General features: G+C 42.2%; 1 protein-coding gene, 1 long non-coding RNA gene and 1 gene segment (V, D, J or C); 1 reads left to right on the top strand and 2 right to left on the bottom strand.

Moving 5' to 3' along the window:
• Positions 1-26,464, bottom strand: part of LOC131518026 (immunoglobulin heavy variable 3-74-like) — a 91,985-nt gene that overhangs the window by 16,031 nt on the left and 49,490 nt on the right.
• Positions 14,277-16,530, bottom strand: LOC131517874 (disintegrin and metalloproteinase domain-containing protein 21-like). The gene has a single exon (XM_058740541.1). It carries the CDS (start codon positions 16,528-16,530, stop codon positions 14,305-14,307), a length of 2,226 nt encoding a protein of 741 aa, XP_058596524.1. The 3' UTR covers positions 14,277-14,304.
• Positions 16,960-23,788, top strand: LOC131517876 (uncharacterized). The gene is made up of 3 exons (XR_009264879.1): positions 16,960-16,982; positions 19,143-19,332; positions 23,384-23,788. It is a non-coding gene; the product is annotated as an uncharacterized LOC131517876 (long non-coding RNA).

A 26,464-nucleotide genomic window follows, 5' to 3' on the forward strand; every position in this document is an offset into this window, starting at 1 on the left:
CCCCTATTTCTCTTTCTTCCTCTTCTGGGACCCCTATGATTCTGATGTTCCTTTTTAATGAGTCACTGATTTCTCTAATTCTTAAATCATGCTACTTTGCCTTAATCTCCCTCTTTTTTTCTGTTTCATTATTTTCTATAAGTTTGTCCTCTATATCGCTGATTCTCTGTCCTGCCTCATTCATCCTTACCACAGCTGCATCCATCCGTGATTGAAGTTCAGGTATAGCATTTTTAATTTCATTCTGGCTATTTTTTTTTTACTTCTCTTATCTCTTCAGAAAGGGATTCTAATCTATTTTTGACTCCAGCTAGTATTCTTATTATCATGATTCTAAATTCTGGTTCAGACATCTTGCTTTTACCTGTGTTGGTTAAATCCCTGGCTGTCGTTTCTTCACGGTCTTTCTTTTGGGGTGAATTCCTTTGTTTTGTCATTTTGAAGAGAGAAAAGGAATTAATGAAGTAGAAATATTGAAATAAAACAAAGTTTCAAAAATATTAAAATTAAAAATTAAACACACACACACACACACACACAAATCTAATAGTTAATGCTAGATCCTAGGTGTGTTTTGTTTAGGTGTTGAAAGTGGTTTGACAGATTAGGGGGAAAAAAGGGGGCAAAGTAAATCATTTGAGAATTTGAAACAATGCATACACTGATGTAGAGTAAAATGGGTAGATGGGAGTAAAATAGAATTTGAAATTAATATAGACAAAAGTATAGTATATCGTATAATAAATTAAATAAAAATATTTTTAATAAAAATTATGAATTTTTTGTTCTGTATTTAAGAAAAAAGTAAAGAAATGAAAAAGAGAATAAAGATAAAGAAAGAAAAAAATCATTTGATAATTTGAAAAAGTGAATATACTGTAGTAGACTAAAGTAAAATGATGGAAATAAAATGGAATTTGAAAAAATTTACATAAAACTAAAAAAACATAGTAATGACAATTAAATAAGATTATTTTGTAAATATGAAATTGATTATCAAATAAGTTTCTATACAACACCCAATGCTCATCCCAACAGGTGTCCTCCTCAATACCCATCACCCACCTTCCCCTCCCTCCCACCCCCCATCAACCCTCAGTTTATTCAGTTTTTTAGAGTCCGTGATGGTTTGACTCCCTCCCTCTCTAAGTTTTTTTTTCTTCCCCTTCCCCATGGTCTTCTGTCAAATTTCTCAGGATCCAAATAAGAGTGAAAACATACGGTATCTGTCTTTCTCCATATGACTAATTTCACTCAGCACAACACTCTCCAGATCCATCCACGTTGCTACTAAAGGCCACATTTCATTCTTTCTCAATGTCAGGTAGTATTCCATTTTGAATAAATACCACGATTTCTTTATCCATTCATTAGTTGATGGACATTTATACTCTTTCCATAATTTGGTTATTGTTGAGAGTGATGCTATAAACATTGGGGTACAAGTGCCCCTATGCATCAGCACTCCTGTTTCCTTTGGGTAAATTCCTAGCAGTGCTATTGCTGGGTCATAGGGTAGACTTATTTTTAATTTTTATAGGAGCATTCACACTATATTCCAGAATGGCTGCACCAGTTTGCATTACCACCAACAGTGCAAGAGGGCTCCCATTTCTCAACATCCTCTCCAGCATCTATAGTTTCCTGATTTGTTCATTTTCGCCACTCTGACTGGCATGAGGTGGTATCTCAGTGTGGTTTTCATTTGTATTTCCCTGATGAGGTGTGATGTTGAGCATCTTCTCATGTGCCTGTTGGGTGTCTGGATGTCTTCTTTAGAGAAGTGTCTATTCATGTCTTCTGCCCATTTTGTCACTGGATTATTTGTTTATCAGGTGTGGAGTTTGATGAGTTCTTTATAGATTTTGGATACTAGCCCTTTGTCCGATATGTCATTTGCAAATATCTTTTCCCATTCTGTTGGCTGCCTTTTAATTTGGCTGATTGTTTCCTTTGCAGTGCAGCTTTTTATCTTCATGAAGTCCCAATAGTTCATTTTTGTTCTTAATTCCCTTGCCTCTGGAGATGTGTCAAGTAAGAATTTGCTGTGGCTGAGGTCAGAGAGGTTTTTTCCTGCTCTCTCCTCTAGGGTTTTGATGGTTTCCTGTCTCACATTCAGGTCGTTTATCTGTTTTGAGTTTATTTTTGTGAATGGTGCAAGAAAGTGGTCTAGATTAATTCTTCTGCATGTTGCTGTGCAGTTCCCCCAGCACCATTTGTTAAAGAGACTGTCTTTTTTCCATTGGATATTCTTTCCTGCTTTGTCAAAGATTAGTTGGCCATACATTTGTGGGTCCAAGTCTGGAGTCTCTATTCTATTCCATTGGTCTATGTGTCTGTTTTTGTGCCAATACCATGCTGTCTTGATGATGACAGCTTTGTAGTAGAGGCTAAAGTCTGGGATTGTGATGCCTCCCACTTTGGTCTCCTTCTTCTTCAATATTTGCCTATTCTGGATCTTTTGTGGTTCCATACAACTTTTAGGATTCCTTGCTCTAGCTTCGAGAAGAATGCTGGTGCAATTTCGATTGGGATTGCAATTTCGATTGTGTAGATTGATTTGGGTAGTATTGACATTTTAACAGTATGTATTCTTCCAATCCATGAGCATGGAATGTTTCTACAATTCTTTGCATCTTCTTCAGTTTTCTTCATAAGCTTTCTATAGTTTTCAGCATACAGATCTTTTACATCTTTGGTTAGGTTTATTCTTAGGTATTTTATGAATCCTGGTGCAATTGCGAATGGGATCAGTTTCTTTATTGGTCTTTCTGTTGCTTCACTGTTAGTGTATAAGAATGCAACTGATTTTTGTACATTGCTTTTGTATCTTGCGACTTTTCTGATTTCATGTATCAGTTCTAGCAGACTTTTGGTGGAGTCTATTGGGTTTTCCATGTGTAGTATCATGTCATCTGAAAAAAGTGAAAGCCTGACTTCATCTTCGCCAGTTTTGATACCTTTGATTTCCTTTTGTTGTCTGAATGCTGATGCTAGCACTTGCCACACTATGTTAAACAACAGCAGTGAAATATCTCAATTTTTCACCATTGAGGATGATATTAGCTGTGGGCTTTTCATAAATGGCTTTTATGATGTTCAAGTGTGTTCCTTCTATCCCGAGTGTCTTGATGGTTTTTACTGAGAAAGGATGCTGAATTTTGTCAAATGTTTTCTCTGCATCGATTGACAAGATCTTATGGTTCTTATCTTTTCTTTTATTAATGTGATGTATCACACTAATTGATTTGCGAACGTTGAACCAGGCCTGCAGCCCAGGAATGAATCCCGTCGATCATGGTGAATAATTCTTTTTATATGCTGTTGAATTTGATTTGCTAGTATCTTATTGAGAATATTTGCCTCCATATTCATCAGGGATATTGGGCTGTAGTTGTGTTTGTTGCTGGGTCTCTGTCTGGTTTAGGAATCGAAGTAATGCTGGCTTCATAGGATGGGTCTGGAAGTTTTCCTTCCCTTTCTATTTTTTTGGAACAGCTTGAGAACTAGAGGTATTATCTCTGCTTTAAATGTCTGGTAGAATTCCCCAGGGAAGCCATCTGGTCCTGGACTCTTGTTTGTTTGTTGGGAGAGTTTTAATGACTGATTCAATTTCTTCACTGGTTATGGTCTGTTCAAATTTTCTATTTCTTCCTGTTTGAGTTTTGGAAGTGCATGGGTGCTTAGGAATTTGTCCATTTCTTCCAAGTTGTCCAGTTTGTTGGCATATAAATTTTCATAGTATTCCCTGATCATTGCTTGTATTTCTAAGGGTTTGGTTGTAATAATTCCATTTTCATTCATGATTTTATCTATTTGGGTCATCTCCCTTTTCTTTTTGAGAAGGCTGGCTAGAGGTTTATCAATTTTGTTTATTTTTTAAAAAAAACAACTCTTGGTTTCATTGATGTGCTCTTCAGTTTTTTAGAGTCTATATTGTTTATTTCCACTCTGATATTTATTATTTCTCTTCTTCTGCTGGGTTTAGGGTGTCTTTGCTGTTCTGCTTCTATTTCCTTTATGTGTGCTATTAGATTTGTATTTGGGATTTTTTCCTTGTTTCTTGAGATAGGCTTGGATTACAATGTATTTTCCTCTCAGGACTGCCTTTGCTGCATCCCAAAGCATTTGGATTGTTGTATTTTCTTTTTTGTTAATGTTTATTTATTTTTGAGAGAGACAGAGACAGAATGCGAGTGGGTTAGGGGCAGAGAGAGAGGGAGGCACAGAATCTAAGGCAGGCTCCAGACTCTGAGCTGTCAGCACAGACCCGGACGTGGGGCTCGGACTCACAAGCTGGGAAATTGTCCCCTGAGCCGAAGTTGGAATCTCAACCGACTGAGCCACCTAGGCGCCCCTGGAGTGTTGTATTTTCATTTTCATTTGTTTCCATATATTTTTTAATTTCTTCTCTAATTGCCTGGGTGACCCATTCATTCTTTAGTAGGGTGTTCTTTAACCTCCATGCTTTTGGAAGTGTTCCATACATTTTCCTGTGGTTGATTTCAAGTTTCATAGCATTTTGGTCTGAAACTGTGCATGGTATGATCTGAGTTCTTTTGTACTTATGAAGGGCTGTTTTCTGACCCAGTATGTGATCCATCTTGGAGAAGGTTCCATGTACACTCGAGAAGAAAGTATATTCTGTTGCTTTGGGATGCAGAGTTCTAAATATATGTTATGTCCATCTGATCCAATGTATCATTAAGGGCCCTTGTTTCTTTATTGATCCTGTGTCTAGATGATCTATCCATTATTGTATGTGGGGTGTTAAAGTCCCCTGCAGTGATCACATTCTTATCAATAAGGTTGCTTATGTTTGTAATTATTTTATATATTTGGGTGCTTCCATATTCGGTGCATAGACATTTATAATTGTTAGCTCTTCCTGATGGATAGACCCTGTAATTATTATATAATGCCCTTGTTCACCTCTTGTTACAGCCTTTAATTGAAAGTCTAGTTTGTCTGATATACGTATGGCTACTCCAGCTTTCTTTTGACTTCCAGTAGCATGATAGCTATCCATCCCCTCACTTTCAATCTGAAGGTGTCCTCAGGTCTAAAATGAGTCTCTTGTAGACAGCAAATAGATGGCTCTTTTTTTTTATCCATTATGATACCCTATGTCTTTTGGTTGGAGCAGTTAGTCCATTTACATTCAGTCTTATTATGGAAAGTTATGGGTTTAGAGTCATTGTGGTATCTGTAGGTTTCATGCTTGTAGTGATGTGTCTGGTTCTTTGTGGTCCTTGCAACATTTCACTTACAGAATCTCCCTTAGGATCTCTTGTAGGGCTGGTTTAGTGGTGATGAATTCCTTCCATTTTTGTTTATTTGGGAAGACCTTTATCTTTCCTATTCTGAATGACGGACTTGCTGGATAAAGGATTCTTGGCTGCATTTCTGTTCTTCACATTGAAGATTTCGTGCCATTCCTTTCTGGCCTGCCAAGTTTCAGTAGATAGGTCTGCCACTACTCTTAAGGATCTAACTTTGTAAGTTAGAGCATGTTTATCTCTAGCTGCTTTCAGAATTTTCTCTTTATCCTTGTATTTTGCAAGTTTCATTATGATATATCGTGCAGAAGATCGATTCAAGTTACATCTGAAGGGAGTTCTCTGTGCCTCTTGGATTTCAATGCCTTTTTCCTTCCCCAGATCAGGGAAGTTCTCAGCTATGATTTGTTCAAGTACTCCTTCAGCCCCTTTCTCTCTCTCTTCCTCTTCTGGAATTCCTATGATACAGATATTGTTCCATATGATTGCATCACTTAGTTCTCTAATTCTCCCCTCATACTCCTGGAATTTTTTCTCTCTCTTTTTCTCAGCTTCCTCTTTTTCCATAATTTTATCCTCTAATTCACCTGTTCTCTCCCCTGCCTCTTCAGTCCATGCTATGGCCACCTCCATTTTATTTTGCACCTCATTTATAGTATTTTTTAGCTCCTCATGACTATTTCTTAGTCCCTTGATCTCTGTAGTAATAGATTCTCTGCTTTCTTCTGTGCTTTTTTCAAGCCCAGTGATTACTTTTATGACTATTATTCTAAATTCTTGTTGTGTTGTAGTGCTTAAATCGTTTTTGATCAATTCGTTAGGTGTCGCTACTTCCTGGAGTTTCTTTTGAGGAGAGTTCTTCCGTTTCACCATTTTTGGTAGTCCCTGTGGTGGCTCCAAACTGCAGGGCACTTCCCCTGTGCTGTCTGGTGTCACTTGTGTTGGTGGGCGGGGCTGCAGTCAGACCCATTGTCTGCCCCCAGCCCACCGCTGGGGCCACAGTCACACTGGTGTGTAGCTTATCTTACCCTCTCCCACTGTGGAGTGGTGTGGCCCCTGTCTGTGCTGCTTGCACACTTCCAGGCTTGGGGTGCTGGTTCGATAGGATCTGGCATATTAGCCAGGGTGGATCTGCAATGTGCACAGTGGCGGGAGGGGTAGGCTTAGCTCACTTTGCCATCAGTGGTCCCCTGTGGTAGGGGCCCTGAAGCACCAGGATTGAGGCAGACCCGTCAGAGGGTGGATCCACAGAAGCACAGTGTTGGGTGTTTGCGTGATGCAAGCAAGTTTTGTGACAGGAACTGGTTCCCTTTGGGGTTTCTTCTGGGTGATGGGAGAGGGAGATGGCGCTGGCCACTGCCTTTGTTCCTGCCGAGCTGAGCTCTGTCTTCCGGGACTCATCAACTCTGCCTCCAGGTATCCTCTTACTCTCCCCGCTCTCTGAGAGCAGAGCTGTTGACTTTTAGCATCCCAGATGTTAATCCCCGCTGGCTGTCAGAACTCACAGAGTCCGGCCCCTCCGCTTTTGGAAGCCAGACTTTGGCGGCTGTGCCTTGCCGGGCTGTCTCCCCCTCCACCGCCCTGGCTCCCTCCCTCCCATCTGTATAGCATGCACCGCCTCTCTGCCCTTTCTACCCTCTTCCGTAGGCTTCTTGTGTGTGCTTGGCTCTGGAGAGTCCATTCTGCTAGTCTTCTAGAAGTTTTCTGGGTTATTTAGGCAGATGTGGGTGGAATCTAAGCGATCAGCATGATAAGGTGTTCTCCTAAGCCGCCATCTTCCCCTCTCTCCCCAAAGAGGAATATTTTTAATAGAAATTGAAAGTAAAAATGAAGTTTTGTCTCTTGCCCCCCAAACGCAGGCTATCGGACAGCCAGCGAGGCATCTGAACGCCCTTGGTGTGGTTCAGCTCCTTCTTGGGAAATACCACCTCAGAGGAGATGTAGCGCCATGAGGGACAACCTTGAGAACCTTGGACAGGAGCCAGCACTGCCCAGAATGCAAACAGCAAGAGGGATGCACTTAGGGTGACCTGGCCCTCTGCCAGCCTCATGCCTCTGCTCAGGGACATCTGCCAGTGAGAATGGATAAATGGAGGATCCTCAGCAAAGCCAGATCTAGACCATCTGACAGAACAGAGGGCTGTGCTGGGCAGTCATCACCCTACATCTGGGGGCCACCTGTGGGGTTAGGTAACAGTCACAGGGTGTGGCACTGGGTGACCCTGCACATCAGTTTAGCTGGGGCACACGTGGCAGAGGCAGGCGGGCCCTGTCCAAGCATGCTCACATGGACATAGTAGGGACTTGGACCCAGAGACATGGCTCTATTCAACACATTCCATCTTTCCCTTAGCTACTTGAATACAGATTATACAATTTTAACACCCTGAACTTCTCTACCACTTCCATGTCCTGTGGTACTGCTGGTTCACTTTCTATGGATGACTATTTTTCCTCATTATGGAGACCACTGCTTCCTACTTCCTTGGGATGTGGAGGTAGACATCAATTTTACTTGTGTACGTGTTGAAAAACATTGCTTTGTAATTTTACATGTCTTATTCTGGTTGGCTATTATTTTGCAAGCCATTTGATCCTTTTGGTTGTTACTTTGAAGCTTCCTCTGAGTTTACTGAGGAAACATTTCCCAGTATTCTGTGTCATGATTGGTGAAGTACAAGGTTGTATTTTAGTATTTTCTTATTCCAGCTTGGGAGAACTGAAACTACTGCTGACCACGTGTGAGCCCCAGGATTTTTTTCCCTCTAATCCTTTATTGTGATTCTTTCTGGCTTCTGGAAGTCTCCTCCTATGCATGTGGGGTTCCCTCCTCAGCTGGAGACACAAAGGGGCTGTCTGCTAGTGCCCAAGTTGAGAGGAAGAGTGAATGTCCCCACTAGTTTTAAAATGCCTGCCTTCCTTTTACACAAAAACCAGATAGGGATACCATAACACACCTAAAATCTACATGGGCAAAAATCTCCTTGACCTTGGCCTTGGAAATGATGTTTTGGATATGACTCCAAATGCACAGTCAACGAAGACAAAAATCAGTGAGTGAGAACACATCAAACTAAAAATCTTCTGCTTAGGAAAAGAAACATTCACCAAAGGAAAAGACATTTTACAGGGATGGAAAAAAATTGCAAAACGTGTGTTATGAGGTTCATATCCAAAATTTAAAAAAAGCTCATTTTGCTGAATATTATAACAAGCAACCCAATTTTTAAAAAATGGGGGAGTAGAGGACTTGAAAGGGCATGTTTCCAAAGTCCATGTACAAACGTGCAGCAAGTGCATTAAAAGGTGCTCAACATCACTCATCACCAGAGACATGCAGATCAAAGCCACAATCCCATAACACTTCACACCTGTTATCATGGCTGTTACCATCAGACAAGAGATAACAAATGCTTGTGAGCATGTGGAAATAAGCAAACCTGGTACACTGTCCCTAGTAATGTAAACTGGTGAGGTTACTACTGAAAACAGTATGGAGAGTTCTCAAAAAATTAAAAACAAAAGTATGATTGCGCCCAGCGATCCCATTTCTGAGTGATAAATACAGGGGATGAAGTCACTACATCAGAGATATGTGCACCCCATGTTCATTGCAGTATCATTGTCCATAGCTGAGACACTGAAAAGACCTAACTGCTCATCAAGGGATTAATAAATAAGATGTGAGATTAGATACATAGATGGATGGATACAGAGATAGATACATAGATAGATAGATGATAGATTTCATCCATATAAAAGTTAATCGTGCCATTTGTGACTACATGGATGAAGCTTGAAGACATTATGCTAAGTTAAATTAGTCAGACAGAGAAAGACACATTCTGTATGATCACACTTACATGTGGAGTCTAGAAACATCAAATTCACAGAAACAGAGTGTGCAATGGTGGGTTCCAGGGACTGAGGGGCAGGGAAAATGGGGGCGGGGGGCATTGCTCAGTGTGTCCAAACTTCCAGTTAGAAGATAGACAAAAAGCTTCCATGGGTCTAATGTATAGTAAGATGACAATAATTAATATACATATTGTATATTGAAATTGCTTTATGTTCTTACCATAATTTAGCAGAAGAATGTATTGACTAACTTCAACTTGGTAGACATTTCGCATTATATACATGTACCAAGGCATCACATTGTACACCTTAAAATTACATAATGTTATTATGTCGATTATATCTCAATAAATCTGGGGCCCAAAAAAAAGGTATTCCTAGAAGACATTCCTATACACATTTGGCTAGTAATAATTTAACTATGCGTGGACATGACTGCAAATCATACAATATGTGATATTAACCCTAAAGATGTTTATGCACAGAGAAGATTTCATACAAGTGTGCATGTGTGTGTGTTGGTGGGAATAATTTCATGTGATTCTGTACACTCATAGAAACAACAGCCATAACAACAGGTGTTAGGACACTGGTGCTAAGTAGAGATCGTGGCATTTTTGAAGAAAATTAAAGGCATTATGGCCAGGGGATAGATCATGAGCAATTTGGGATGTAAAACAAAACAAAACAAAACAAAACAAAACAAAACAAAACAAAACAAGAGCGGTGAACACTTTTCCTTATTGTGATTGGAACATAACATAAGATCTGTGTTTTCTTTCCACATCTCACAGCTTTTGTACTCCATTTCCCATATGAATGGCTTCCTTTGTGCTTAGTTGATATTTTGCAGTGACACATTTTCATTTCGTTCTTTGTTCCTTTTGTGCACATTCTTTAGATAGATCCTTTGGGTTTACCATGCCCTTACACGAAACACTCTAAAGCCGTAAGAGTCTATTGTCAACTGATAACTACTTAAATTCAATCCCATGGACAAGTACACTTTAATGGCTCCACACCACTCCCCACTCTACTGATGTCACAGGTCACATCTGTATGTATTGTGTACCCATGAGTATTGATTTATAGTCACACTTGATGCTTTTGTCTTTTGAATCTCACAAAAGAATTGGAAGTGTAGTAGAGGGGTAATGTCAGCCTCATAGCAGCCTAAGATGTCCCTGTGTTGTCTCTGTCACACCCATCCAAAACTTGGCATCCATCCACAAACAAATGTGCATTTTTGGGCCCTGTGGGATCCAGCTCCATATGCCAATGGACCCCTGAATAGTCTTCCCTACACATGCATAGGTGAACATAGCTGAGTGTGGCTATGGAGTCTACAGTGACCCCTGAACCTGCTCCACCTTTCTTGTCTGTGGTCTCCGAGGTTCTGGGAAACAGTCTTAGATGATCACACATGGACTGGAGTCTTTGTGGAAGTCCAACTTTCCAAAGAAAGTGAAAACTCTGACTTTAAATGATATCTTCATTCCCCCCATCCTTGTGCATTGTAGCATTATTTACAAGAACCAAAACACCCTATGTGTCTGCAGACAGAAGAATGGGTAAAAAGAAGTGTGGCATGTAGGTACAGTGGAATTCTATGATTCGTCCGTAAGAAAGAATGAAAATTTGCCCTTTGCGACAACATGGGTGGATCCTGAAGGCATCAGGATAAGTGAAGTAAGTCAGACATGTGGGAAATCAAATAGGTATGTCCTGGTGTAGGACATTACAGGGAAGACATTGCAAAGCAGAACACTGCTTTCTGGCTTTGCTGAAAACAGAAGGCAATTCTTTGCTTGTGTGGTTAATGTGTATCTAGGAGTCACTAACTTCCCTTATCTCATTAACGTATATCTAGGGAGCACTCATCACCCTTATCTGGTTAATATATACCTAGGGGGCACTCGCTTTGCTTATCAATTTAATGTAAATCTAGGGTACACTCAGTTCCCTTATGTAGTTAACGTAAGTCTAGTGGGAACACTAAAGTTCACTTATTTAGTTAATATTTATCTAGTGCAACTAGTTAATATAAATCTAGGGGGTACTGCGCTGATTTAGTTGAAATAAATTTAGGGGAACTCACTGTGATTATCTAGTTAATGTAAATCTAGGGGGCACTTAGTTCCCTTATGTAGTTAATGTAAATCTAGGGATCATTCACTTATCAACTAAATTTTTATGTAGTGGGCACTCATTTAACTACCTAGTTAATGTGAATTTATGGGGCACTCGTTTCACTTATCTAGTTAATGTAAATCTAGGGGGCACTCATTTCCTTGTCTTGTTAATGAAAATCTATGGGACACATTAGGTAAGCACACTTTGCTTATCTAATGAATGTATATCTAGGGCGCATTCAATTTGCTTATCTAGTTAATGTCAGCATAGGGGGAACTCACTTTAATTATCCGGTTAATGTATGTTTAGGGGGCACTCACTTTGCTTATCTAGTAAATGCAAATCTCGGGGGCAAGCTACACTTCCCATATCTAGTTAATGTCAATCTAGGGGACACACTCACTTTGCTTATGTAGTGAATGTAAATCTAGGGGGCAAGCTACACTTCGCCGAGATAGTTAATGTAAATCTAGGGAAACCTCACTTTGTTTATCCAATATATATATATATCTATGGGCACTCTCTTCCTTATCTAGTTAATATAATTCTAGGGGCACTCACCTCACTTACCTCCTTCATGTATATATAGGGGGCACTCACTTCCCTTATGGAGTTAATGTATATGTAGGTGGCACTCACTTCACTTTTGTATTTAATATAAATCTAGGGGACAGGTTAAACTTTGCTTATCTAGTTATGTAAATCTAGTATAACTAGTAATCTAGTATAACTAGTAAATCTAGTATAACTTCACTTATCTAGTTATTCATCTAGGGGGCACTCACTTTGCTTCTCTTGTTAACATACATCTAGAGGGCAGTCACTTTGCCAGTCTAGTTAATGGGTATATAAGGGGTACTCCACTTTGCTTATTTGGTTAATGTATATCTAGGGGGCACTCAGTTTATGGAGTTAATGTATATGTAGGGGGCAAGCTACACTTCACTTACCTAAGTAATATAAATCTAAGGGGCACTCACCTTGCTTATCCAGTTAATGTAAATTTAGGGGACACTCACTTAGCTTATCTAGTTAATGTAAATCTAGGGGGCATGCTACACTTTACTTATTTAGTCAATATAAATCTAATGGGCACCTGCTTAGCTTATCTGATTTGTGTATATCTGAGGGGGCACTCACTTTATCTAGTTAGTAAATCTAGGGGGCACACTACAGTTCACTTATCTAGTTAATATTACTCTAGGGGGCACTCACTTTGCTTAGCTCATTATTGTAGGTTTAGGGGACCCTCACTTCTCTGATCTAGTTAATGTGTATCTAGGGGGACCTCTGTGCACACACAATGAACCTTTGTTTCTTTCCCCTGTTAATCCAGGTCCTGTGAACTTAGTTCTTGGTCCACAAGAACATTTGGTGGAGAATTTCTTCCTCCCCTTCACCTTTCTAGGCTCTAGGTTCAGCCACATTCTGCTTGTCAGCTCAGACCCAGCACTATACTTGAAGCCCACATCACTGTGTGCTGGTGTGTAGACTCCCATCAATTGGTGGGTGTGGCCTGTGGGTGCTAGATCCTCCACAGGACCCATTCTTACTTTATCCTGAAGGTAAACTCACGTTTCCAGCACATGTATGGTGTTAACTGAATAGGTCTGCATCTGTAACACGTGTGTCCAAACAGACAGAAGGGCTGATGTTACTCCACAGTTCACTTAGCATCCTTCTGTAGTTTACTGAGGAGGTGGCCGGGGCACCTGTTTTGCCCTCCTTCCCAAACATTCCTGGACGCATTCTTGCTGGGAACATGCAGTGTGGCTGCACGGGAATTTCAGGAGGTGCTGGGAAAGTATGATTACCTGGTTGCCCTGGAACGTGGAGAATATGTGTACACATGGCAGTCTAATACTTTGTGTAACCATGTGTCTTTGAGACAAAGTGCATGCATGGGGACACATTGGTACAACTTACAAGACTATCTGTACCAACAAGGATTCTAGGTATGAACTGAAGTGAAAATCCTGTTATGTGCTTCATGTGTTTTACATCTATTGGTGAATTATGGGATACATTCTTATTCCAAAGTCATTTATGAAACAGTTACTGTTTAGTTCTGAAAATTTCCTAATGAATTACTATTAAAAAGTTGTATATTTTCAATTCAGAAGAAAATAAACAGACTTTAATATCACTATTATGATTTAAAATACATTCTAGGCACTGTAAAAATAGTAAAAAATGTTTAGAAAAAGGGTCCCTAACTTTCCACAGGCTCAACTCTGCAGGATTTCTAGAAGGTTCTTGGGAGAACCAAAGTGGAAATCCTAGACAGACCCTCATCTAAGGATGAACTCACTGAAAAATAGAGAAAAGAAGGAGAAAAGGGGTTCATATTCATCGTGCTCCCTCGGAATTCCAGAGACATCCATAGGCACTTGTGCCTACCTTTCTGATTGATTTCACTGGGGGCTACTTTCAGCCTCATAGTCTCAGTCTCCCACATTCGGAAATTTGCTCTCCAGAGAGGCACAGCTTGCACTGACTGGGATCGAATCCATGCCTTTTCCCTGACAGCCCACAGACACCCCAGTGTGGGACAGGCAGTATGGGTGGGTGGAAGCCCTCCATCACCCTGAACCCGTAATGGGACCAGGAAATGAGAGATTACCTGAAGAATGAGACAAAGCTCAGTGTGCAAGAGCACAGTTTTGGAGAAAATTCATGAATATGTCCCTAAAGGGGCTTGTGGCAACTTCTCTTATTTCTGGAACCAGAAACCTCAGCCCAAGACACAGCTGCTGACTCAGGTCTTCTGCACAGAGTCTTAGGCACTGTTTGGGCTCTTACAGGCTTACAAAAATACATAGAGGCCACAAGCATGCAGTTTTCAAGTTTTATTTCAGAGTTCTGCTCAGTGACGCATCAGAGACCTGGTGTCAGGTCCATGATGTGCCTGTGGACCCCTGTGTCTCCCACAAACCCCCGGAAACATGGATGTTAGCTGTGCCACCTCATTATTGTATTTTCACAGATGAGCCACATGGTTTGTCTATAGTTGTTTAGGGGTCTGGAGGCTGAATTATGCATTGTCTTGATCAACAGTTTCTTCCGTAACCTTCTGTCTGTTGATAGTTCTGACATTTCCGGCAACACCAAAGAGGAATGCAGCAATTAAGACATAGATTCTAGCAAAGATCACTCTGCGATATACCACGGATTCACGACTTTGCCTGACTGACCGCATTCTTCTTGGAGGGGGTCCACTGTCTGTGCTCCCACCAGTGCCTCGTTCAGTGCACCGTGGAGGATCCCAGCCTACGTGGCAATGGCAGTTCCTGTTATTGTTGCATATCCCTCTGTGACTGCATTTCTCCGGGATACAGTCATAGTTCAGCTGAGCCACACTGCCATTGCAGTAGGTATCCTGACAGAACTTTCCAGGAGCACAGGGGGTACCAGTTCTCACATGACCAATATCGGTTGTTCCTGTGCTACGATGCGAATCCAGCCCAAAACACCAGAACCCTGAGATCTCAGACTGATGAAATCCAACATGCTCTTGCAGCTGAGGGAGATGCGTGACGTTATTACACTGCAGCCTTCCACACTGCATGTCTGTGGAGGAACAGGGTTTAGATTTGAATACCCCTGGGTCTCTTCTGCAGTGTCCATATCGGCTGCCTTTTTGATTTATGGTATAGCAGACATTTTCACCCTTCACAGCATTTCTGCCAAAGATTTCTTGGCAGTGCATAGTGCGGTCAGTGCAGTTTCCATGATAGCAGTAGCCCTCTTCAGTGCACGGGGTTCCATCTTGCATATAGAAGTCATCAGGGCACTCCACGGACCCCCCACGGCAGTATTCTGGAAGATCACATATATTTTGGATTGGTCTGCAGAGTGTCCCAGCATCGGAATAGGTGCAGTTTGTACAGCATCTGCCTGTATTACATTTGCTTCCAGGGGTTAGAATACAATCAGTCGTACAGCAGGGATTGTTGTAGCACTGCTTGAAGGAGCCACAGTCACACTGCTCACCTGGCTCCACTACATAGTTTCCACAACGATCGTGAGTCAGGCTTTTATTGAAATAGGAAAGTCCTGAGTCAAATATGCACTCACAAAAATTATTCACCACTACATGCTGCATATGAATGAAGGAACAGTTACTGAAAGAATCTGTCATAATAGGGTATTGATTCATAATGCAGGTAGACCTCCTCTGGCATGCACAAAACTGATTGTCATAAAAAATACCAATAGATAATGCAATTTTTTGGGCTACTAACACAGACAACAATAAAAAATGTCTGCCTAGAGAAGCAAGCGAGATGATGGATTTTGATCCGCATACCGCATATGTGGCTGGCTGAAACTGAAGTTCATGTGGTGCATCTTTGTTCATAAGTAAAGCTGTATGTGGTTTAAAAGCAACAAACAAGTGTCTTTCAAAGGAGATATGAATCAGACTCCCTGGCACCTGAAAATTGTTCAAGACAACTGGATCTTCCAGATTATAAATGACCATGGAGGAAATATAGTGCCTTACATCAATCCCTTGAAGCATTGAGTCAGTCAAACTAACAAGCCTTATGAGGAATCGGGCACATTTTGACACGTTGTTGAACACACCATACATTGTTTTGGAACCGAGAACAAGTCCTTTCAAAATCCCATGATGGGATGAATACAACTTACTAGAGATCCTGGGGGCTGCACTGATATTTGCTTGAGAGAACAGGGGGTTCCTAACCTCCTTATATCCCAGGTTATAAGTAGGTCCCGTTGCATTGGTGTCTGCCACTATCTGAGAAACAACGTGTTCAAACCGTTGGGAATCGCTGAGGGGTCTGATTTCATAGGCAAGGTCATCCAACTTCATGATACCTTCAAGGCCCCCATAGCACATGTCCATGGTGACCATGCAAAGAGGAATCTCCTCCAGGTAGCCGAGGTAGTAACAGTCTGGAGGGATGAAGGGGTAGTCCATCTGCAAGGCTCCCTGATCATCCTGAGTCATCATCAGCAAATGTCTGGACCAAAAGAGTTTCTTGTGCCTCATGTGGATAACATGGCTCTTGCCCCCAAAATGCAGGCTATAGGACAGCCAGCCAGGCATCTGAACGCCCTTGCCGTGGTGCAACTCCTTCTTGGGAATTACCACCTCAGAAGAGATGTAGCGCCATGAGGGACGACCTTGAGAACCTTGGACAGGAGCCAGCAATGCCCAGAGTGCAAACAGCAAGAGGGGTGCCCTCAGGGTGCCCTGGCCCTCTGCCAGCCTCATGTCCCTGCTCAGGGACATCTGCCAGTGAGAATGGATAAATGGAGGATCCTCAGCAAAGCCAGGTCTAGACCATCAGACAGAACAGAGGGCTGTACCAGGTGGCCAGCACCCTACATCTGGGGGCCACCTGTGGGGTTAGGTAACAGTCACAGGGTGTGGCATTGGGTGACCCTGCTCATCAGTTCACCTGGGGTGGATGTGGGAGAGTCAGGTGGGCCATGGTCAACAGTGCTCACATGGACATGGGTAGGGACTTGGACCCAGAAACACGGCTCTATTCAACACATTCCATCTTTTCTCCTTCTACTTGGATACGGGATATGCAATTATAACACACTGAACTTCTCTATCAATTCCATGTCCTGTGTTACTGCTGGTTCACTTTCTCTGGATGACTGCTTTTCCTCATTATGGAGACCAATGCTTCCTACTTCCATGGGATATGGGGGTAGACTGTCAATTTTACCTTTGTACGTATTGAAAAACATCGCTTTATAATTTTACATGTCTTATTCTGGTTGGCTATTAGTTTGCAAGCCATTTGATCCTTTTGGTTGTTGCTTTGAAGCTTCCTCTGAGTTTACTGAGGAAACATTTCCCAGTATTCTGTGTCATGATTGGTGAAGTACAAGGTTGTATTTTAGTTTTTTCGTATGCCGTCTGGTGAGAACAGAAGGTACTGCTGCACATGTGTGAGCCCCAGGGGATTTCCCCTCTAATCCCTTATTGTGGTTCTTTCCTGGCCTCTGGCAGTCTTCTCCCATGCCTGTGAGTTTCTCTCCTCATGTGGAGATAGATGCAGGGGAGTTGAGGTTACTTTGGCAGCTTGCACCATGGAGGCTGCACATGATCGAAAATGGTATCCACCATGGAACTCCCTTGTTTAAGTACCGTCTAGTCCTTTGAAATCCCCTGGGTTGGGCAGAAACCCTCAGAGTTGGCTTTTGGAGAAGAGTCTGCCTTTTCTCCGGATGGCTGGCCTCCTAAATAAAGCTCAACTTCTTTTCCCACCAAAACTAAAACTTTGAACATTGACCTTTCCAGAAATACTCAGCTGAATTTGGGATTTGATAACAATAAAATGGAGAGTGGAATGGCAGTTGTCTGGGGCTGGCAGGGTGGGGCAATGAGGAGTAGATCTCAAGGGGTATGATTTTCTGTTATGCAAGATGATTAGGTTCTAGAGGGGTCTCCACAACATTACCCTTGTCATTAACAGTACTTTACTGTATGGTTAAACTTTTGTGAAGAGTGTTGGTCTCATGTTCAGTGAGATCCTAACACAAAACAAAAGTGGAAGACACGAATTTTGCTTCTCACATGACAGTATGCTGAACTGCATGGACACACTCTCTACTGATAATGTGAAAATAATTTAAAAACATTTACATAGTTTGAATACTAACCCTGAGGATATGTCATTTACAAATATCTTCTTCCATTCCATAGGTTGCCTTTTAGTTTTGTTGATTTTTTCCCTCACTGTGCAGAAGCGTGCTATTTTGAAGTAGTCCCAATAGTTCATATATGTATGTATTTAATTTTCTTGTTTTATTTTTAATTTAAATTCAAGTCTTCAGTCTTTGAGCTCCACGTTTACGGGAAGTTGTCTTGTCATGATTAACTTTATGGGTTTTCTTGACTGAGTCATGGGTGCCCAGATTCACCACTGTTTCTGTGGATGTCTGTGATGTGTTTCCAGAAGAGACTGGCATTTCCTTCCATGGTTTCTGTCTGGGCATCACCCATTCCATTAAGGTTGTGAATAGAATCTGATGCAGAGGGAGGAAGAATTCCCTCATTTTTACTTCCCATGTGCTTGTTTGAACTGGAACAGTGGTCCCCTCTGGCCCTTGTTATGAGAGTTATATCATCAGATCTCTACGTTCTGAGACTAGACCCTAGTTCAGAATCAGACATATTACACCACTGGTTTTCCTGGGTCTCCAGCTTGTGACAGTAGATCATGGGACTTCCCAACCTCTTTAGTCATGGAAACCAATGTGCTTTGGGTTCTGTTCCTCAGGAGAATCCAGACTAATACATGGAGATGATTTATCTCTTGTTTAGAGGAATTGAATAAAGCTGTAGCTCATGTAACATCCTGAGTAGCAAGTACCAGGAGAGAAGTCTCACGTTGTTTGATTGGACAAGGGCTGGGTGAAGATAATGGGGAGCTGTGGGAGCTTGTGGTTCTGGCTGCACAGGGAGTGCATTTGGGACTCCTCTAATGGTTCAGCTGTTGTGCCTCAGGAAATCTGTAATTCACTCATGTTGAGGGACAGGAGTAAGCAATGGAAACATCTGTGTCTTTTGTGCATGTTAGTGCAGTTTTCCTATGACAACAGGTATCTAGTTCAGAGAGTTAATAGGTAAGCACAGAATCCTGTGTCCAGAGAGGCTCCCTGGGGAAACTGCTGCGTGGACAGGAAGCCCCAGACCCTGACAGGAAACCTGCCTGTAACCTCCAACTGCACCTGCTCCTGGCAACACAAAGCAGAATTGTGCATAGTGTGTGCCCCCTGGTGGTGCTGATCCCCTCCTGCAGGGAGGTTTGCGTGTGGGCTCCCAGTGATGTCCCCTCACCAGTCTCTTGCACAGTAATATGTGGCCATGTCTTCGGCCCTCAGGTTCATCTGCAGATACAGCGTGTTCTTGGCGTTGTCTCTGGAGATGGTGAATCGGCCCTTCACGGAATCTGCGTAGTATGTGCCACTTCCATCAGTATCAATCCGTCAGACCCACTGCAGCCCCTTCCCTGGAGCCTGGCGGACCCCGTTCATGCTGGAACTACTGAAGGTGAATCCAGAGGCTACAACGGTGAGTCTCAGGGACCCCCCAGGCTTCACCAGGTCTCCCCCAGACTCCACCAGCTGCACGTCACACTGGACACCTGCAGACGCAAGACATCTTGGTCAGGAAACTGTCACACATCCACTGGTTCTCTCTCATATCCACTCTCTCGTTCACCATGAATTACCTTTTAAAAAAGCAACAAGGAAAACCAAGCCAAGCACATACTCCATGGTGAGGTGTCTGTCTTCTGTCCTGATCACAGAATGGGAACACCTGGGACCCCTGGAGCTGGGGCTCATCTCCCAGCTGCACGGTCGGGCTGGGCTGGTTTCATCAGCACAGAGAGGGCCCTATTTGCATGTCCTCTTACATATATATCACACTGCAGACTTAGATTTGATTCTTTCAAAGTGAATGGCAGCTTTAGGGATGCACTTCTACATTAGGTTGTGTGGATGGTGCTGTGACAATATGAATAATTCTACTCAGTGAGCACAGGTATGTTTGCGGAACTCGTGCATTTTTACATGTCTTTCATCAACAAAGGTCGTTTTCACTCTACAATTATTTTACATAATTTATGAAGTTTAATCCCAAGTACTTTATTCTGTGCCATTTTCAGTTGTATAATTTTGTTATTTGTTTTGCATATATTTCCATGCTGGGGTGTAGAATCATAGGTGGTTTATTTTTATTTATTTTCTTTGTTCATTGTGCTCATTGTGCATCCTGCACTTTTCCTCATTTTAAAAAACTGGTTCTAATATTTTTTGTGGTATCTCCAGGGTTTTGTTATGTTTAAGATCATGTCATCTGCAAACAAGTAATTTTCCTTCCTCCTTACTGATTTAAATGTCTTTTATTTCTTTTTATTGCCAAAGATTGTGGGTACTTCTTCCAGTTGTAGGAGAAGAATACTTTTTCCTTCTTTTCTTCTGGGCTTTCATCCTGTCTAAGGATTCAATTGACATAAGACTGATCTAAAGGGGAGAATAAATTTCATTTTGCAAGTGCCTGGGCCTCCTAATAATATGACACCCAGAGAATGAACAAAGCAGGTGGCACTTGTGACTTACAGACAACAAAACATTGGATTTGGCAAGAGTCAAGGCAAAGGTGTGGTTTTGGGGTATTTAATTAGTCAACAAATAACTAGGTTTGTTTGCACAACCTTCTTGTCCCTGAGTTGCTTATTCTGGTACTAAGGATGGTTCTCCCCTCCTGGTACAGGGAAGGGGAGTTTCCCAAGGGAGATTTATATCCTGCTGTCAAGGGACAAAGGAGGGTCTGAGAGTCCTTGGACTGGCTGTTTCTCCCGTGACTTTCATCCAAATAAGGACTGTGACACGATGATATGGTTTGAGGCAGCATAGATATTCTTCACGTTATCATGTGGAATACTTATGTTGGGGATGAGCATCATTTCCTGGCTCCTGATATGGCAGAAATGCTTTTAGTATTTTATGTTCAATATGCTGTCAGATGTGGGCTTTCATAGTGGCCATGATCATGTGGAGGTAATTTCCTTCTCCTTTTTAATTATTTTTAAATGATGAACATGTGTTTTTTGTTCATGAAAAAACTTTCTCTAATGATTTTATGAATAAATTAAGGATGGCTTTGATTTAATCATTCCCTCTGTTAATGGAGGACATCACATTTTTGCATTTGTGTATGTTGAAGGAAACTTGCATCTCAGGGATGCATCACACTGGATTATCATGTGTGATCCTTTCAGTGTGCTGTTGAATTCAGTAGACTCGGACTTAATCAAGGAATTTTGCAGGTATGTGTATCTGAGACACTGGCCTGTAGTTTCCCTTCTTGTGGTGTGTTTCTCTGGCTTTGTTGTGAGAGTAAAAGTGTCCTCATAAAGTGCATCTGGGAGTGGTCTTTTTCATCAGCAATTTGTAATAGTTTGAGAAGTATTGGCATTAATTATTCTTTAAATATTGTGGAATTTTAATAAAACCTTGTTTTTTTTTGGAGGGTGAAGGTTTATATTAAGGATATCTTCTTACTAATTTTTGTTTTGTTCCTCTGTATTTTGCATGAAAGAATATTGGTGGATCATATAATGCTAGAAAATGTGTAATTTGTTCTTGGTGATCTAATTGTTGACCTATAAATATCTAAGTTTTTCCTTTATGATCCTTTTCATGTGTTTAGTTCAGTTATGTCTCCTTTTTCAGTTCCGATCGCGTTTGTTTGAATCTTACCTATTTCCCTAGGCTACCTATGTTTTTTAAATTTCACTTATCTTTCCAAATTCAAATTTTAATGAAGTTGATTTGTTTTCTGTATTTGTGATAGTCTTTTTTCCTCTGCTGTATCTTTTTATGTTAATTTTATATTTATCTTTTTATCTCAATGAAAATACCAATGCCTTTTTTTTAAAGGAATGTGAAAAATATACTAACTCATATGTAACCACAAAACACATGGAAGTAAAAAAAAGTCATGAAGAGGAGAGAACCTGGAAGAAGGAGAACACTTCTTCCTTCTAAATATATTGCAGACGTACATTAGCTCCAACGGTGTACTGCTGGCATGGAATGAGTCATAGAGACCAGTGGAGCTCATTACGGAGCCAAGATGTAGAATTGTGCAGATGCAGTCAGCAAATCCTGTATGAGATTTCCAACAATGCACAGTGGGGAAAGGATTGTGTCTCTTAAACATGGTGTTGACTAGGGGCGCCTGGGTGGCTCAGTCAGTTAAGCATCCAACTTCCAGTCATGTATTGTTGTCATGATTTGTGGGTTTGAGCCCCACATCAGGCTCTGTGCTGACAGCTCAGAGCCTGGATTCTGTGTCTGCCTCTATCCCTGTGCCTCCCCTGGTCATGATCTGTCTCTCTCCCTCAAAAATAAAAGAAACATTAAAAAATGGTGTTGAGGGGCGCCTGGGTGGCGCAGTCGGTTAAGCGTCCGACTTCAGCCAGGTCACGATCTCGCGGTCTGTGAGTTCGAGCCCCGCGTCAGGCTCTGGGCTGATGGCTCGGAGCCTGGAGCCTGTTTCCGATTCTGTGTCTCCCTCTCTCTCTGCCCCTCCCCCGTTCATGCTCTGTCTCTCTCTGTCCCAAAAGTAAATTAAAAAAAAAAAATGTTGAAAAAAAAATGGTGTTGATATACACATGCAAAATAATGACATTTGGCCGTACTCTTGCATCATACATATACGTCAACACAAAAAAATCTCAAAATGGATTAAAGATTAAGCAGGACACCTGACCCAAAATGCCTTCGAAGAAAACACACAGGATAACCATCATGATATTCTCTTGACAATGATTTATTTGATACAAAAGCAAAATCACAGAGAACCATGGCAGACCAGGGGGACTGCATCAAACTAGAAAGGGGCAAATCAAACAGTAGCAGGGTGAGAAGGCAGTCTATGAAATGGGAGACATTACATTAAAAATATTGAAAAGGAGTTAATATCCAAAATACAGGAGGGACTAGTTCACATCAATAGCAAAAATCACAGTTATAATAATAAATGCATCACCTGATTAAAATTTGGGTCAAACATGTAAATATCCATTTTGCTATTAAGGTTGAAAAAATGTCCATCCAGCATATGACTTGATGTTCATCATCACTAATCATCAGAGAATTCCACCCCCGATCCACTGAGATATCACCTCACAACTGATAGCAAGGCTATTATAAAATAAGGCAAACACAACGAGAACATCTCAAGTGTTGCTGAGGATGTGGAGAACAGGGAATCCTAGAATTCACTTGATGGGAGTGCAACATAGTGTAGCTACTATGGAAAACTGCGGTGCAATAACCCACTAAACTGAGTTCCTAATCTGCTCCCATACAGTTGACTTCATGTCCAGCTGAGTGTGAGGAAGTTCTGGGCCTCATGTTCTGTGGAGAGACAGGTGCAGAGACAGATGGATCCAGTGGATGATTCCTTAACTAATTAAGTAGAATGGACCCCTGGCTGACCGTTTTGTAAGACTTGACTCAGTGTGCCTCCCCACTGGTTGTCTCAGGCTTCCTGAACTGGATGGAGAACAAAAGGAGTGAAGGGTAGAAACTACTCTTTTCTCTCACAGGAACGTGTATATACTGAGAATCCTTGAGAGAAAGTCGTGGAGTTGATGAAGAAGCTGTGGGGTTGCGACAACTACAAGAGTCTTTACGCATGCTCTCTCTTCATGGGCATCAAAGGGAAACCTTAAGGAAAATAAAAGGAGAGAGGAGCTGCTCAAATATATTAAGTTTAGATCACTTGAATGAGTCAGTCTCCTCTGTTTGAAAATCACTTACATCTATTTTAAATGGTGGCCCGTGTACTTGTGAGGCACAGGTCTGATCATATGAGAGTTAATTTATCCCCGAGCTTGGTCTCTGTCAAGGTCGGCACTACTATATGACTGTTCACTCTAAATGTTAGAAGACATCTGTGTTTGTAAATGGTTTAGGAAACAGTGTGTACTGTTTGCTGGTCAGGTTGAAGTTTGCAGGGCATGATGAGAAAGATGCTTCACAGGAAACCTGACCCTGAACCACTGGTTCCAGATATGAATTCTGAGATCTTGGGTGCCCCTGGAGACCTGTGAACCTCCAGGTTCCCTATGTGGCTCCTGGTGTCCTGTGTGTTCCTGATGACCTGAGTGCCCCCAGGTGAACTGAGTGGCAACTAGTGACCTCAACGCCCCATGGACACCTGAGCATCCCCCTGGAGGTCTGAGTGCTCCATGCAGAACTGAGCGACCCTGGTGTCCTCAGCTCCCCCTGGTAACCTGAGCACCCCAGCAGATCTCAGTTACCTCTGCTGTCCTGAATGCCCCCTCGTGACTTTTAGGTAAACTAAGGGCAAATCGCAATTTTTGGGCCGATGCTCAGCTCTCAGAAGTCCTTTGTGGTGTTTGAGCCAGCTCTGTGGCTAGGCCTATCCTGTCCTGTTCACCCTTAGAGGGGTTCTGATTGTGTTGCTGTTAATCCTGGGGGAACCTCCAAGGGTGTGGCCAGCACCTGCTTTATCCCTCTTCCTCTTGCCTAACAAACTGCCTAACTGATTGACATGTGGCTGTTGTGGTCTGGACCCTAGTATGTGATATAGAATATATGATAGTATGTGAACCATCCACTGCATCCACTCTGCTGGGGTCGGTGGATCCAATTCCACCAAAATTCCTGGTTGAGATGGAGAACCCCAAGATGCTGCTAGTGAGGTGCAGAGTGTGCAAGGCACTCACCAGTTGGGCACAACCCCTGCAGCTGCACCTGGGGCAGGACCCCTGGGGACAAGGAGACTCAGCCCGGGCCAGTCACCAGCAGTCACAACCATTCCCATCATCCCACATCTGACATCTGAAACCCTCACCTTTGGGACCTCTCACCAGGCACAAGGAAGGCCCTACAGTCTCTTCTGTTTCTCGAATACAGTTCTGCCTTCCTTAGGGACTTCATCCCTGTCTGAGGAGAGAGCTGTGCGCTCCCACTCCCTGAGACTGGAGTTTACTCTAGATCTTGAGAAGTTTGCCTGTGTGGGAGGGAGCATGTCCTGATAAGTGGACAAAAAGTGAGTCAGGCTCCCTGGTCCTTCCAGGTCCACCTGTGGGCATCTCTTTGTGGATCCGCAGGCTTGTTGGTCCTCGGACAAGGCAACACTTGGTCTATGAATTGTGTTGGAGGCAGGTCAAGTGATGGCCTCACCTTTCTGATCAGATAGTGAACAAATGAGTGGACCACAATTCACTATACTCTATCTGTCCGAAAGATATTTGAAGGGATCCATATTTTCTCCAGAAAACTTTCCAAATCAAGTCTTTAAGTACATTCAATTTTAACAGTCATTCCACACATAACTGCATAGGAAAAATCTATATTGATGTCCAGTCTGGTGTAAATATAACAAGCAAAGGACACTTGTTCCCAGGATCATATTTCTTTTAGTTTCCACACTGATGTATTAACCTCACCTGACAACCACCTGCAAAGCATGGGCACACCTGGAGACTTCTGATCTTGATGGTTCTCTGCTGATGGGGTTTGCTTCCTCAGTCATCTGCAAAGCTTGGAAGCAGTGCCGACATCTTTAAGTGCACAGACACCAAGACATGGACACCTTTCTGTCACCTGCAGATATGATTCCCATGAATGTCTGGTGTCTCCATCTCCTGAGAAATCCCCATCCAACAAAAGGGGCTGTTAACTCAGGGAGGAGGCACAGATGTCACAGAAAAGTGGGGGACTCTTCACTGATATGGACAGAGACCACCAGTATCTGAGGTTAGAAGTTAATGGCACTAAAACAACCACATTAATGAAAATGGATTGGCTGACCTGGACATCATTGGAATCTAAAAATCCAGAGCCTATAGAAATTGCAGAAAATGTGTTCCTAGTCCTGAAGGCATGTGCCAACAGGATAAATGCTCAGTTAACTGAATACACTTCAAATAGAGATCAGAATGCTAGATAGTAGATAGATGATAAGTGGATAGGTGATGGATGATAGAGGGTAGATAGATGATAGATAGATAATAGATACTTTTATGTTATATTAAAGTCATTATAGAGGATTCACATCATGATGAATGTATTTGAATGAAATTATCCACTATTGGCAATATTTTTTAAAAGACCATAATTTCATACGGAAAAGAATATTTGACACCAACTTGAGATATACAAAATAAATAATTATGACTTCAATTTTTTTTTTTAATTTTTTTTAACGGTTTTTTTAAAATTTATTTTTGAGACAGAGAGAGACAGAGCATGAACGGGGGAGGGGCAGAGAGAGAGGGAGACACAGAATCGGAAGCAGGCTCCAGGCTCTGAGCCATCAGCCCAGAGCCCGATGCGGGGCTCGAACTCACGGACCGCGAGATCGTGACCTGAGCTGAAGTCGGACGCTTAACCGACTGAGCCACCCAGGCGCCCCAACTTCAATATTTTGTGAATACAGCTTCCACATGGGGTAACACATGCCTGCTTGTAGATTCCTCCTCCCTCTGGGGCTTTGGCTTCCATTCCCATTTGTTCCCAGCGTCTCCCTTCCCAGGATGTCCTGAGCTCTGGGGTGTGCAGGGACAAGAGCTCTGTCCTGGATCTGGACCATCGTCCCTCTCGCCTAACATTTACAGCTCCTTCCAGGCCCTTGCTCAACCACCAGGCTTCTGCCC

The sequence above is a fragment of the Neofelis nebulosa genome, chromosome 7, assembly GCF_028018385.1.
Source record: "Neofelis nebulosa isolate mNeoNeb1 chromosome 7, mNeoNeb1.pri, whole genome shotgun sequence".
NCBI classification, from domain to species: Eukaryota; Metazoa; Chordata; class Mammalia; order Carnivora; family Felidae; genus Neofelis; species Neofelis nebulosa.